General features: G+C 45.7%; 1 protein-coding gene across 6 annotated transcripts in view; it reads left to right on the forward strand.

Moving 5' to 3' along the window:
- Positions 1-8,174: 8,174 nt before the first annotated feature.
- Positions 8,175-16,129, forward strand: part of HDAC10 (histone deacetylase 10) — a 33,518-nt gene continuing 25,563 nt past the window's right edge. For 2 of the 6 annotated variants that reach the window (XM_077834623.1, XM_077834633.1), the window contains exons 1-8: positions 8,175-8,315; positions 9,541-9,607; positions 10,197-10,331; positions 12,646-12,742; positions 13,289-13,386; positions 13,646-13,750; positions 13,946-14,014; positions 14,656-14,782. In XM_077834623.1, the coding sequence (XP_077690749.1) occupies positions 9,543-9,607; positions 10,197-10,331; positions 12,646-12,742; positions 13,289-13,386; positions 13,646-13,750; positions 13,946-14,014; positions 14,656-14,782 (696 nt within the window). In that variant the 5' untranslated portion in view covers positions 8,175-8,315; positions 9,541-9,542. The other 4 variants (XM_077834642.1, XM_077834652.1, XM_077834661.1 and 1 more) reach the window with 4 other exon arrangements.

Below are 16,129 nucleotides of genomic sequence, written 5' to 3' on the forward strand. Positions count from 1 at the left end.
TCTTCAAGAAAATATGGGACTGAATCAGATATTCCCTGATAACCAGAAACTTCTATGCCTAAACTCTGTACCGTTTTCTTTTTATTTCAATATTTTAGAGCTGTTTTCCCATCCATACTGGTAATAAAAAACTGTATTTAAATGGTTATAACAGTGTCCCCTATTCATAGCAGAGAGTTGTATACAAGCATGTTTATTCAAGTAGTGCAGATAGGCCCCAATATGAATCTTTTCTAATAATTAAAATCCATATGGCATAGAGGTTTCTGTATATATATTGTGGAACTCTTGTTATGAATTGAGTAGTGTTGTTACTGGAACAAATCCTCTTTGTTAGATTGGTGGCCACAATTCCCACTGACATTAATTAAATGTAAATCATTTTCCAGAGGAAGTTGTGAAGGCCAAGACTATAACAGGGGTCAAAAAAGAAAAAGATAAATTCATGGAGGGTAGGTCCATCAGTGGCTATTAGCCAGGATGGGCAGGGATGGTATCCCTAACCTCTTTTTGCTAGAAGCTGGGAATGGGCAACAGGGAATGGATCACTTGTTCTGTTCATTCCCCCGGGGCACCTGGCATTGGCCACCGTTGGAAGACAGGATACTTGGCTAGATGGACCTTTGTTCTGACCCAGTATGGCCGTTCTTATGTTCTTATATACATGCATTTGAACCAGAGCCAGCCCGTAGTTTGCTGTTATGGACTGGAAAACTAATACAGATTGAGAAATATCCAGAAGCTGAAACAACCTATTTTAAAGCTGTGTTGTATAATGAAGCAACTGCTTAAAAAAGCATGTAGTTGAAAAGCTCAGGTCATTCTGTCCTGTGGCTTGTGTGTCAATCTCTGGTGGTAAAATGGTAAATATTTAAAGAACTCTGTCAGTGCTTATACAAGTACCAACTCTCCCATAAAGGCCACATTAAAAGGCTCTCTTCATGGTAACATTCACACCCAGCAGTGGGTGACCCATTCTAGAAGCACAATACCTGTCAGAATGGTCAGCAACATCACTAACCTGGTTTTGATCATACTAAAAGGTACACTTTGAGTATGATCCACAGGGAATTAGATTCATGGTTCTTTATAAAAATAAATTTCCACTGAATGCTTCCGATGAAGTGAGCTGTAGCTCACGAAAGCTTATGCTCAAATAAATTGGTTAGTCTCTAAGGTGCCACAAGTACTCCTTTTCTTTTTGCGAACACAGACTAACATGGCTGCTACTCTGAAACCTATAAAAATAAAAGGAGTTATTTCCTTAGTTTAGTTTTATTTACCTTTATATTGGGGAATTTAGTTAGGATTTAGGTTGAAGGGTTTTGTTGGATTATGGCAAAAGTTTAATAAAATACTCCTGTTTTAAACTGTCCCTGACTGGGAGTGTAACAAAGACTGGCCTGGAAAACACATTCAAAACAATCCCTAACAAAGGGGCTGATGCCAATTTGCACTAACAATATGTCTACACTACAAGTGCTACAGCGTGTTGGGAACACTGGGGCATGGCCACTAGGTAACTCGAGGGGATGGAAGACCACGAGTGTCGATGAAGCCCCCTCACACTAGGCCCCGGTGTCCTTGGCCCCCCCCTCCTGGCTGGAGGCACTCGCAGCAGCTCTGCGTACTAGGCCCAAGTGTCCTTGGCCCCCCCCGCCTGGAGGCACACACAGCAGTTATGCTGAGAATCTGCAACAATATGTTGCAGAGTCAGACTGCCTGAAACTAAGCAAGGCCAAACAGGGGAGATATGGAAGATCAATGCTGAATAAAGCAGCTTTATGTATAGTTTAACAAATGATACAGAGAATCAGGGCACTAGCTGGGAACTGGATTGGCTGGCTATATGGATACTTGGGGCAGCTTGCTATTGGATAAGTATGCTGGGAAAAAGGATGTATAAAAGCCTGTGTAACTTCCTGCTCTGTTGTGCAGGATTTGAGATTTTATTCTCCCTGTATCTTTTTGCAGCCTCAAATAAACTTTTCTGCTTCTCCACCCCGTTGTGATTATTGGGTGTAGCACACCGGGTAACGAACCACTCAAGCTGTTGTTCAGCCTCTCGGCACTGGGTGCCGGCAACAGCTTTTGGCGTCCCTGGGTGGGCGACGAGGCTGCAATTTAGCCTTGCCCGGGCCCCTCCTGGAGGTCGAGGATTGCGGCGAGAACCGACGCCCAGCGCGCACTGGTGAGTTCATCGGGGGCCTCGGAGGAGACGCGATTTGATCGACCCCAGAGGGCACAACGGTGCAACGCACTCATATAGTGGAGAAGCTGTTGTGGACGGCGGTGAAGAACCGGACCCTTAGACATGGGGGAGGAGCAGCTGCAGGTCATGGTGAAGAACCGGTCCCTTGGATAAGGTAGGAACCTTTTAAAATCCGGATTATATGCTCTGTTGGAACCTGGGGACGCCCAGAGTTACCCTGTAGGTATGGGACAGGGACAGAGCTCAGAGGTTAGGGCACGGTGTACGCCCCTAGAGTGCATTCTAGCAAACTGGAAGGTATTTGGTGCGGATCCGATGACTAAGAGCCAATTAAAACGATTCTATACAGTTGACTGGCCTCAATATCAACTAGAGGACCAGGAGTGGTGGCCACCAGGAGGGTCAATTAATTACAACACGATCCTTCAGTTACTCCTGTTCTGTCAGAGAACAAGGAAATGGAATGAACATATGTATGCGCATTTGTTTCTGACTTTATGTACTCGACCAGATATTTTACAGCGCTGTAATCTGACTCCGACTGGTTCGGTAGTACCTAATGTTAGTCCCCAGACCCCCACCCCCACTGTAATGGCAGAGCCGGTGTCCCCTTCGGCCCCCACACCCCCACCGTATAAGGGTAGGATGCCTCGGGTTACAGAGATTGCCCCCTCGGTGGGACTCTATCCTTTGCTTACCGAGACTGTTGTGGCTTGCCCAGGGGCAGACGGACGTCAGGCTACCACTATGCAAGTTTACACCCATGTGCCATTCAATCCAATAGACTTAGCAGCTTTTAAAACACAGGATGGGGAATTCTCAATGAACAAAAGCAGGTTTATTTCAGTCTTTGAGGGGTGCCTCAGTAGTCACAAGCCGATTGAGACGACTGTAATATCCTTCTGAGAACCCTGTTGTCTGAGGTGGAGAGGGATCAGGTTACAGCTAAGGCAAGGGGAGCGTCAGCGTTCAAGTGAAAAAAAAGAAAGGAATCTATCTGTCAAGTTCCTCTCCAAATAATTGTAAGCGGCTCAGGGCATTTCTGGGTATGGCAGGCTTTTGCAGGATATGGATCCCAGAGTTTGGACTGTGGGCTAAACCCCTGTACGACTGTGTAAAAGGAGCGGATCATGACCCCTTCTATTGGACCCTAGAGGCTGACAGGGCATTTAAAATCCTGAAAAGAAAATTGATGGAAGCCCTGGCTCTGGGCCTGCCGGATCTCTCTAAGCTGTTTCAGTTGTATGTACATGAACGAAGGGGGGTGGCCCTAGGAGTGCTCACACAGCTGTTAGGAGCATGGAGACGTCCCGTGGCTTATTTTTCTAAGCAACTGGATCAGGTTGCAAAGGGTTGGCCGGCATGTTTACGGGCGGTCGCAACTACAGCCCTACTGCTTGAGGAAGCCGAGAAGCTAACATTGGGAGGGGTTATGCAAATCTATACTCCCCATACGGTCCGAGCCTTATTGGATGCAAAGGGAGGGCTTTGGCTCACCCAGGCTCGGATTGCTCGGTACCAGGCTAAGCTGTTAGAGAACTCTGAAGTCACCTTACAGCCTTGCCCCTCCCTTAACCCAGCCACCCTCTTGCCAGAAACAGAGGAACAGAAACATGACTGTTTAGAGATCATAGATGTCCAGTACTCCAGCCGTCTGGATTTAAAGGATGTACCCCTCCCAAATGCAGATTATGAGTGGTACACTGATGGTAGCAGTACTGTAATAGATGGGCAAAGGAGGGCGGGTTATGCTGTTGTGAAAGGAGGGATGGCTCCATTCCCCAGAAGGGAAGGTCCTCTTACCAAAGGGCCTAATCCGGCCAGTGCTGCAGAAACGACATCAAACCACTCATGCTGGCAGGGAAGCACTTATCCAACTAATGGGAAAATACTTTATCACTTCCGGACTCCGACCCCTGGCTGCCCAGGTACAAGTGAACTGCTTAGTCTGCCAAAAGAATAACCCCCGACCGGGACATCCTGTGCCACCAGCTGCCCTAGAACCCACTCCGGGCCCTGGACAAGTGTGGCAAATAGACTTTACTGAGTTTCCCCGGACCCAAGGGTTCAAATATCTCCTTGTTATAGTGGATCGGTTCAGCGGATGGCCAGAAGCCTTCCCATGCCGTAACTGCACTGCCAGAACAGTGGCCCCCAAGTTTGTTAAGGAGATCATTCCTCGCTTTGGACTCCCCCTGTGGATGGAATCTGACAACGGGACACACTTCACGTCAAAAATCATTCAAAGCATCTCACATGCCTTACAGATCCCCCGGAAACTCCATACGCCCTGGAGACCGCAAGCCAGTGGGGTAGTGGAGCGTACCAATCAGACCCTTAAACGGCATCTCTCAAAAGTGTGCCAAGAAGCCTTACTGCGATGGCCTGATGCTTTGCCCCTCGTCCTACTCCGTATCCGCGTTCTCCCAAAGGGTAGATTAGGGCTCAGTCCCTTTGAAATTATGTTTGGAAGGGCATGGCCTATGAATGGCACCCCGGTTCTGTCAGGGGAATGGGAGTTGGGTAATGGTTTTTTGTCACAGTATATGTGTTCCCTGTCTGCTGTTCTCTTGTCTCTTCACAGGTATACCAAGGATTCCCAGCCTCTCCCCTTGGACTCTCCTGTTCACTCCTTACAGCCCGGTGACTCTGTGCTTGTTCGCACCTGGAAAGACGAGCCTCTCCAGGAAAAGTGGAAAGGACCCTATACCGTCCTGCTGATCTCCCATACAGCGCCAAAGATCGAGGGACACAAGAACTGGATCCATCACTCTCGTCTGAAGGCAGTACCCGCCCCCTTGTCAGCAGAACAGTGGACCGTCCAACCTGCTGACTCCTCATCTAGTGACGATCTCGGGCTAAAGCTACTGTTTAAAAGACACAAATAGCGGGCACCTTAATGCTAAAATGGGCCCACCCAGGTACTGGAGACCCTGGGTTGGGAAGACTCTGGTAATAATTAATTGGGTAACATTGTTATTCTCTGTATTGGTATTTCCAAACTGTGCATATCGGGAGCATAACTCCTTTGTTTTGCTTGCGCACCATGTTGCTAATTTAACAAACCAGGCTGATTGCTGGGTATGTACTCCAACTCCACTATCCCCCAAAACGGGAATGCCCCTTGACATGCTGCCCTTGACCCTAGCAGAATTAGCCACCACCAAAGAGCAGGAAAGAACGGACTCGCAGTTCTGGGACAAGACCTCTTTACAGCAAGCCACCTATCAGGACCAGGAGTATTCAGTTGCAGTACTCACTGAGGGAGTGTTATGTTTTACCCGAAACCAATCTGATCACTATGGGCATCCTGTGGGAAAGAGCTCCTGTGTTATTACACAGTGGGCTGATGGGTATTGGATAAAGACCAAAAGGGGAGGCCAGCAGTGTGGGTGTAATGGTTCCTCCCCTTTTAGGGAAACTCTTACAAATAATCTTACCACAAAAAAGAAGGGTTTGGAAATATAACTTGCCGTCCAGTTAACATCTCCAATGTAGCAAGCCAATGGTGGGTTTGTAGTGGTCCCTATGGCGACTGTAATTTGAACGGTACAATTAGAAATGCCCCCACTTGTACCCAATCAGGAGGATGGGATGCCCCCTTAGGGGCATATAAATTGTTTAAAAAAGCAGCCAAAGCAGCCTTAAATATCCCAGGAATCCCCTTAAGAAACAGTCCTTACTGGGCCCTACAGGGTCACTATTTTGTATGTGGCCGAAAGGCTTACAAGGTGCTGCCAGCCAACTGGACAGGTAGCTGGGTTATATAGCTCATGGAGTTCCTCATCTTTCCATAACTGCCACACTGCCCAAAGGAAAGATGAGAAATGCCCGAGACACCTCTGTTGAGTCACGAGAAAAGACCCTGCGGCGACTGACTACGGCATTGGAGGGCAATATGAAGAATCCCCTCACAACCGAGAAGCCTGTAGGGTGCTCTGTACTGGGAATAGCGCCACTGGTTTCCGGGCCAGCCATGGCATGCATAGGCCGCTATACTATAAGGCTGCAGATGGTATTTGAGAAGGTGGCCTTAGAGTTAGAGGACTCGGTTAGTGATTTAGGGTCAGCAGTAAAAACATTAAATAAAGAGGTACAGCAGCTCAGGACATTTTCCCTCCAAAACAGGCTGGCTTTGGACTATCTCTTGGCATCCCAAGGAGGGGTTTGTGCCCTCGTCGGGCCCCGATGTTGTGTATATGTCAATGATAGCAGTTATGAGATCTATGAAAAGGTGGTACAGGCTGAAGCCCATGCCCGAGCCGGAGCACAGGTTGCCTATACTGCCCCAGAGAACGATTGGTTGCAAACCTTGTTTTCAGGCTGGGGTTTGTCGTCTTGGCTTGGTGGTTTATTTAGCCTGCTATTGAAAATTCTCTTTCCTGTATTGCTTGTATTACTGGTATTATGCTGTGCAGTATCATGTGTCAGGGCCCTTTTGCAAAAGTTAATAAGTCATTCTCTTCAGGGCTATCACAAAGTGCTTATGCAAAGTCATATTGTAAAGAAATAAGTAGCCCAAGTGAGAAAACTCAGAGCCAAGGCTGTTGAGTGTTCTCAAAGGGGGGAGTTGTTGGGAACACTGGGGCATGGCCACTAGGTAACTCGAGGGGATGGAAGACCACGAGTGTCGATGAAGCCCCCTCACACTAGGCCCCGGTGTCCTTGGCCCCCCCCTCCTGCCTGGAGGCACTCGCAGCAGCTCTGCGTACTAGGCCCAAGTGTCCTTGGCCCCCCCCGCCTGGAGGCACACACAGCAGTTATGCTGAGAATCTGCAACAATATGTTGCAGAGTCAGACTGCCTGAAACTAAGCAAGGCCAAACAGGGGAGATATGGAAGAACAATGCTGAATAAAGCAGCTTTATGTATAGTTTAACAAATGATACAGAGAATCAGGGCACTAGCTGGGAACTGGATTGGCTGGCTATATGGATACTTGGGGCAGCTTGCTATTGGATAAGTATGCTGGGAAAAAGGATGTATAAAAGCCTGTGTAACTTCCTGCTCTGTTGTGCAGGATTTGAGATTTTATTCTCCCTGTACCTTTTTGCAGCTGCAAATAAACTTTTCTGCTTCTCCACCCCGTTGTGATTATTGGGTGAAGCACACCGGGTAACGAACCACTCAAGCTGTTGTTCAGCCTCTGGGCACTGGGTGCCGGCAACAAGCGGAATAGCTGCAGCGTGGCAACTGTGCCACTGTAGTGCTATAGCGCAAACACTTGCTACAGCGATGGAAGGGATTTTACCTTGAGAGGTGGTAGCGAGGGCCAAGCGAGAATTCTTCTATTGATTTACCAGTGTCTATACCGGGTTTTAGGTCAGCGGACAGTCTCTGAGGATGTGAATTTTTCCCACCCCTGAGCGACGTAGCTAGGTTTCAGGTGCAGAGCCGAACTAAGTCTACTTTACACAGTGTAAAGGGGCCTCAGAATGGATATAACTTACACATGTACCCACCACAAGACCTCTTTACACACGAGAGAGGTGTAATGTGGCCTTCGTGTAATGAGAGCCAGGCCCTTCAAGTTTCCTCAGTGAGGTACACACACACACAGTGCCCAGCCACCCTTATCCTTCACACACACACACACAGTGCCCAGCCACCCTTGTCCTTCACACACACACACACAGTGCCCAGCCACCCTTGTCCTTCACACACACACACACAGTGCCCAGCCACCCTTGTCCCTTACACACACACACACACAGTGCCCAGCCACCCTTGTCCCTTACACACACACACACAGTGTCCTCCCACCCCAACCCACTCACACTGCCCTGTCCCTCACACGCAGAGTTCCCTGCCTCCAGAGCCCAGCCACGCGAACCCCGCGCGCACACCGTGCTCTGCCACCCCTAGTCCTAGTCCCAGTCCCAGTCCTAGTTTTCTCTCTCACACACACACACACACACACACGTGCGTGCCCGACCATTTGACTCCTCCCTCAGAGATCGGTCACGTGAGCCACTTAAATGGGAAGGACGGAGGAGGGAGGTGGAGCAGGTTGGGGGTTTCGCTCCGGGTTCACGGGCTGGCAAAGGAAACAGGAAGCGAAGACAAAGGGGCCGCGCCGTAGCAGCGGCGCAAAGACAACCCAGGTAGGGGACGCAAGGCCCCCGCTCAGAGCAAAGATACAGTCACCTTCCCGCTTCTCCTTTGCACCCGCCCCTCTCTTCCCCCGAGGGCCGGTAGCCTGAAGCCCTTTATCGCCCCCGCAGAGCCCAGGGAGGGAATGAGAAGTGCCTGGCCTCCCCCTCCTGCAGTTTGCACCGTCTTTTATTCCCCTACCCCCGCCTTTATTCCGCCCCCGGGGTGGTTGGCTGCCTGCAGGACTGATGCATTCTCATACCCTCTCCCCCAACTTCTTTTTTATGTGTTTGCACTGCTGAGCCAAGGGGTCTCACGGCCTTTTGCGGGGCGCCACTGAGCTCGGGACGCTAGTGAAGTGTCCGCGCTCTCGCACCGTAACCCAAGTGTTCATACAACTCGCTCTTGGGATTATTTTTACTGCTGAGGGTGGGGTGACGGGATGATCTGATTTTGCGATTGGTCCTGCTGCAAACACGCGCGCTATTTAAATAATAGGGAAACGGCTTTGTAATTTAGAAGTTATAAAATAAACTGATATGAGACTGAACTGGAAAGCTGAGCTGATCTGGGCAGTTCCAGGTTACATATTAACATCCCACTGGCTGATCTCTGGTGCTTGCCTTTGATGACACCAGTTTATTGTTTTGCATTTGAATTTGCTTTTGTCACTTTATATCCGTTTTTAAAATGAATTTCTTTTTATATCCATAAGACCCATCCTTCTAAAAGTAAACCTGATAAAGGTTAATGTGATCAATTTATTATAACTGTAATGACTAAGGTATAAATAATAACACTTTGGTTTCACCAGTCTGAGGATTACCCAATACTTCACAAACATACATTCAGACCAGCCCTGACAGATAGGTATGTAGCACAATATTACAGTTTGGATAACAGAGAAAGTCTAGTGCTCTAATGGCCAACAATGTTGGCTTGCTGCATATTCAGACAATTGCAGGTCCTGAAGTGAGCTGTAGCTCATGAAAGCTTATGCTCAAATAAATTGGTTAGTCTCTAAGGTGCCACTAGTACTCCTTTTCTTTGTGCTCCAGTTTCTGGATCACTGCCTCTGCTTTGTATTGTTGCCACTGTAATGTGGGCATTCATCCCCAAAATAGATTACACAGGATAAGATGATGTATGAACAGTTCAATCCTTTTTTTGTAATTTTTGTTTTCTGCCTGAATATGCAGAAATGTATCTTGGGATGTCTGTTTTGTTTTGTTTTAGCAATGGCTTCAGGAACAGCTTTGATTTATGATGATGAAATGACAAGTTACAAACTACTTTGGGATAAGTAAGTCAGCTGCAGGTTTGCTGCATTTTCTATGAACAAACCGTTATTAGAGCGTTTCTAGAAATGTCGTATACAAGAGTTGATGGGTGGCCCTGATTTCCATTTTGTGAGCTGCATTTTCTTGGGACCCAGAGAGTTTCTTTTATTTTTACGGCTTTTGATCAAAGTAGAATCCTGCTGTAAATCCCCTTTTTCTTTGCTGGCCTTGAGCATTATTTATCTCTGATACTCTTTTCATTTGAATACTCCTGCCTTCTTTATTTTAGGGCGCGCTCTCTCTCTCTCTCTCTATTTATTTATTTTATTTTGGCTTCGTTCTTTGTTGGTTGCACTCCTGATGTTTTTAAAGAGCCACATAAAATTTCTTCTTACTCATGCATTTTTATAACCAAAAAATGTTTGTTGTTCCCCCACCTCCCCAATTCCACAAACTGGAAAGTTTTCAAAGATCTTTTTTCTCTTATTCACCCCTACAAGAAAAATGAATCTTTTCACAATGAAATATTTGTGCCTAAGCATCCCTGAAGAGGATTTATAATAAGACTTGTTGATATTGTATTGTAACAAGATAATTTTTGTTTATTTGTAGCCCTGAGTGTGATATTGAAGTGCCGGAAAGATTGTTATCTTCCTATGAGCAACTTAAACGTTATCATCTTCTGGAAAGATGTGTCCATGTACCTGTCAGGGAAGGAACGGAAGAAGAGATCATGTTGGTTCACAGGTGTGATATCAAGTATAATGTTAATTTAATCACCTGGATCCTATTTGATCTTTACAAAAACTGTTCATATATTTTGCTGCTATGAAAGGTCCTGACCCAAAGCTCAGTGAAACCAATTGAAGGATTCCCCCTGATATCAGTAGGCAATGGATCAGGCCCAAAATGAAAGACTGGCTAGATCTAGGTGTAGTGGGGGCAGGTGCTGAACAAACTTCCCTGCACAAGTCTGTAATGCCCCTAAATCCTGTCTGACAATTTTCTTGGTTTTCCTATTCTGGGCTTCTTTTGAGCAGAGATTGCCAATTGTATCCAGCACTAACTGCATACAACTGAGGCTCTGTACTTGTAAAACTTTAAAAGTAATCTTTAAACAAAACTGGTCCAACTTTGCCAGAAAAAGTGAACACAGGAAAAATGGGGATTTGTATAAATCAAATAGGAAGAGATGTTGAGGGGAAATTATCTAAGATAAATTGAATCAAATAGAAAGGCATTGTATTTAATTCTGCAGAAGGCCCTGGGCCTAGAGGGACTGTGGCATACATACTCAGAGAGGGTGCCCCAGAGATGGGATTTCTGAAATCAGAAGGCTCTGGCTGTAGCCCTGGCCCAGACTTAATTGTGGCATGTTGTGTAGTGGTTTTTCAGTATGGGCAAGTGTTGATTGTACATTAGGATGAAACCACCAAGTTCAATTTTATTTGTGATCTGGATCGGTGCCCACGCATGTAGAAAATCAGGCCCAAAAGAGGTCCCAGGGTGACCCACTCTCCCACCTGCCTCCCTCAAAAGACATGTAAAGCTCTTACTCTTCCTAGAGGATACCGCAATGGATTGGGACTCAAGAGACCTGGGTTCTATTCCTAGCTCTGCCATTGGCCTGCTGGTGTCCTTGAGCAAGTCAGTTCCCTTCCCTGTGCCTCACGGGGACAAGGATACTGACCTCCTTTATAAAGGTGCTGTATAAGAGCTAGTTAATATTTATTTATGTTGCAATGTTTTGTATGTGTTGTTCACACCTGGTGCCTATGGGTTTAAGTTAGCTCTCTTTTTTTTCTTTTTTCTTTTTCTTTTTTTAAGTACAGTGAATTTGGATCCTACTCCTTAGTTCTTGCGAACCTCTTCATTTGGAGCCACTCTTTTACATCTGTTCCTATTAGGCAGCTGCCATTACTGTGTCTGTCTTCTACCTGGAGTGAGACTGTGGCTTGTGTTGCATGACCCCACATGAGAGTAAGCAGGCAGGGTGTAAGATGCATCATATCCTAAGTCACAGAGTGGAGGACAGAACAGGTTCCACTGGGATGCCATTACCATGCAGTTGGACCAGGAGGGGCAGGGACAGACAATGGTTAGAACATTGATTCTGCCCTTCCAATGCACTTCCAATGCCAGCACAATTGAGCCAGTGTGGAGATGCAAAAAATATAAACCTGATAAAGGGCTGACTCAAATGACTTCTTCCATGGAGCAAGGGGAGAATTTGGGACTGAACTGTGACTCTCAGAATCATAATATCATTCCCTCATCAGCTCTTGAGGCACAGCATCTCTGCATTGCTCTTTACTCAGGGCAGATTGCAAAGGGACAATCTCTCCTTTGGACAGTAAGGGTGTAGAGTACAGCGTGTAGAGTACAGATGTTGCATGCCCAGCTAGCACAGATGTAAACACAACTGGAAACAATGAGGTATGGCTTCGGTGAGTAGAGTGGAATGGAATGCCCAACACACCTGAACCCCAGGGTGCATGCCCTATACAGGCTCTCTACACCCAAACAGTCTCCCCCACCTGCTACACTGCTGTTGTTAGCAGTGTAGGATCCCACTGCCTCCTCGCTGCCAGAGCCTTTCACCACTGCCTTCCCCTGCCAGAACCTTTCACTGTGACGTGTGGTTACACACCACAGTGACAAGTAGCCTGTCTTTTACTGCAGCATGTAGCTACACAGGTACACGCCACCATAAGTGTACACAGCCTAAATGAGTGGCCTCCTTGGGGGCTGATAGCAGTCTCCAAACTGAACAACACTGCAAACCACACTTGGTTCTGCTCAGACAGGTTGCTAGTAGAAATGATAGTTGTCACGCTCTCATATGACCTAACATCTCGGTTTTGATCCCCGGAACACCACCGGATATGGGGGGTTGACATTCTGAAGCTAGGCCTCACATGTTACCACAAACCTCTCATATTATCACATAGTCTTTTGTTTTCTCTTTGCATTAGTAGAGATTTTTCAGGCCATATCTGAGCTCAGTTAACCTGCTTTCTCTTTTTTTTTTTTTTTTTTTTTTTTTTTTTTATTATTAAAGTTCAGAATACTTGGAAGTTGTAAAGAGCACCCAGACAATGAATGAAGAAGAACTCCAAAGAGTCTCAGGAAATTATGATGCTGTTTACTTTCATCCGGTACGTGGGCATGGCCATTTATATAAGTGTTTGTACTGTTGTGTTAGAAGCCCATTTTTTATAGCTGGAATTAAAATAGCCAACTTTTTTTCTTTTGTTTAAATATACTTGTCGTTTTTTTCACAAGGTACTTACGTTTGTCAGTTAAAATTACTACACTAATACTTGTAACAGCTCCACAGCTTCTGCTCTCTTAACCACACCACCCGATTGAAGTATAGTTCTGGATTTTAACTTAAACTAATAAAACTAAGGAGACTGATAGTTAAGGCCAACACTTTCCTCCCATAATTCTTCCCATTTGTGCCTGTGTATTGCTCATGCTTCAGAACAGTGCATGATATACACAAATATTTCTCGTAAAAGTCACACTTGAATTTCTATTGTCAAATTCTGCTCTCAGTTACATTCATGCAACTCCAACTTCACTAGGGAGGGAACACTTCAAATAATTTGTTATAGTGATGCAAAACATGTCAGTTATATTTAGTTTAAACCAACTGGTGGGTGGCTGATGATGATAATGGGATTTTTTTTTTTTCTTAGAATACTTACCGCTGTGCTAAACTAGCAGTAGGAGCAACTTTGCAACTGGTGGATTCTGTGATGTCAGGAAAAGTGTGCAATGGAATGGCATTAGTAAGGTAATGAAGTACTTAGGAGTTCTGTTAAGGGGTACTGGCAGCAGGAATCAAAGATGGGACCTCTTGAGCTAAATATATGAGCCTCTACTGCCTGAGCTAAAAGATAGGCCTCAGCCATGGCTATAGTAGGGTCATCAATCTATAGCTGGCCTAGCCACCACTAGAGGGGGACAGAGTGCCACTCTAACCAGGAAGGGGTTACATTACTTTTCAGCCAAAGTTCATTCATAGTGAGTAACCATGTCAAGCTTTGTTTCAGGCCTCCAGGTCATCACAGCCAGCGAAATGCAGCCAATGGATTCTGTGTGTTTAATAATGTTGCCATTGCAGCTCAGTATGCCAAAAGAAGATACGGTCTCCAGAGGTTAGTGTATATTTGTCTCTGGGGTAGGTTTTCAAAGGCACAAATGTCAGTTAGGTGCCTAACTTCCACTGAAAGTCCATAGGCGTTCGGCACCAAATTGCTTTTAACAATCTTCTCCTCTGTCTGTTACTTACTATCCTCTTGACATGGTTTGCTGTGGTTCTTCTAGTGAATATTTCCTTTTGATTCATGCAGAATTCTCATTGTTGACTGGGATGTGCACCATGGACAAGGAATTCAATATGTATTTGAAGAGGATCCCAGGTTTGTAAATTTTTTTTGCATGTCCAGTTTGTTTATTTTTGGTCTCCTCTCTGTAGAATAAAACCCTCCTTACTTTGAAAATGGAAATTCCTACAAAATGACTCTCATTCTTTTAGGTACTTCATTCTCTTTGAAACTGTATTTATTTATTCTCATTTGTCAAACAAAGCGAAACAAACCTTTAAACCTAATTAAAAGTAATTTGTAAGTCTACTCTAGAAAAACTGACACAATATGAGCCCCGTGGCTGCCTTTGTTTGCTGATAAAAAGCTCTCTCCGCACCACTAACCAAATATTCAGTGAACAGTTGGTCTATGCTGTTTTCTGAAAGCTAAAAACTTTGAGCCCATCAGCAAAACCCCTCTTTCGAAAATTCTTTTTCTCTGGCCCTAGAGGAGTCTATGCCAGAAACTTACAGCAAAAGTGCCCTAGCTGAATTTAACTGTTGTGCTAGACTATACAGAGCTTTTCAAGTAAGTGGGTGCCAGTTTGTTCAGAGATTAGTGGAGAGAAAGATGAGGAATATTTGCTACTTAAGGCCTATTTTCATGCTTTCTGTGAAATGAGCCAGAGAGGGTCAGATGTGAAAAGATCCTTCATAACTTTTGTTTCAGTTGGGTTTGTTTATTCTTTCTTTCAGTGTTCTCTATTACTCCTGGCATCGCTATGAACATCAGCAGTTCTGGCCCTTGCTCAGAGAATCTGATTATGATGCTGTTGGTCAGGGAAAAGGAAAAGGATTCAATTTAAATGTACCTTGGAATAAGGTAAATGTTGCTTGATAGCATAACAGTGGAAATTCAGTAACTTTGTCATGCATTCAGGGCAATGTTGTCTTAGCAGTTTTAGAAGTAATACTTTTTATGAGAAATGCATTGACTTGATTACTTGGCAGAGGTCACGCGTTCTGGTGAATGGAATGTCTACTGAGAAAATGACTTCCAGTGTGATGATTTAAACAATCTATCACCAATTCACACATTCCCCTTCCTTTATCTGTATGTTATTTAGTTAGGCCCCAGTACAGCACAGCATTTGAGCACATGATGAAATCCATCCCTCTTCAGCAAAGAACTTAAGCACGTGCTTAAGACCCATTGAAATTGGATGCTTACATACTTTGCTGAATAGGGATGGATGGCTGTACTGGGGCCTTAAAAGCTAAGGCTCCAGCTTTGTATTCTGTTCCTCCTGTTTAACCGTTGCTCCTGGCTTTCCCTAAAATCTTGAAGGAACTGAGACCTGGATCCACAGAGGGACTTAGGCATTGCAATGCTGAGCACTGCAATGCTTAACTTTTATGCACCTTGAAAACCACAAAGCCTGAGTTAGGATTTTAGCCCCTTTGTACAACACTTGGGGAGAGATAGGCACCTGAGAATGGGATCCATAAAAGCCAGCACTTTAGGCGGGCCAATGGGAGATGCTGACAAGAGGGGGATGTCCTAAGTCCAGCCTGCAGAGAGGCACCTGTCTCTGCTTGTGGAAACCCTTTTCCTGGAGTCAGGTGCCTAAACTATTTTTTAGGGCCTGTCTCACGCCACACAAGATGGCAGGGAAGGGAAGAGGAGGAAAGCTCCCTAATAACCTTTAGCCCTGTGATTATCCCTTTTCAAATCCCTTCTCTACATCAGGTAGAGGAAGGAATTGAACCAGGGTCTCCCACATCCCAGGTGTGTGCTCCAACCACTGGGCTAAAGATCGTCCTCACTGCCTATTTTGTTAGTGTTAGGCATGCTCTGAGCTTGCGTGCTGGACTCAGGTAGGATAAGCATTCCTCCATCTATCTTCTCCTGGTTTGAGCATTGGTCTGGGGCTTAGCCATGAGATAGGCATCCAGATGCCTGTCTTAGGCAGCAGTGCGCATGCTTAGAGGCAGAAACTTACCTGCCTACGGGACTTTTTTACAGCAAAAGTTTAGGTACTGAGTGAATTTAGGTACCTGTGGGGTTAGGTGGCAGCCAGGTGGGGGTTTTGCAGATTGCAGTGGTGCCTAAAACTGGGACATAGGCATCTGTCATGGGATTCTGGATACAATCCAGACCAGTGAGCAGTTGTGTCACCATTTTCCCTGAAACCCTGCATGCCTTACAGTGCTTTGCTGCTGTAGCTCC

This window comes from Eretmochelys imbricata, chromosome 1 (genome assembly GCF_965152235.1).
Source record: "Eretmochelys imbricata isolate rEreImb1 chromosome 1, rEreImb1.hap1, whole genome shotgun sequence".
NCBI lineage: Eukaryota > Metazoa > Chordata > Testudines > Cheloniidae > Eretmochelys > Eretmochelys imbricata.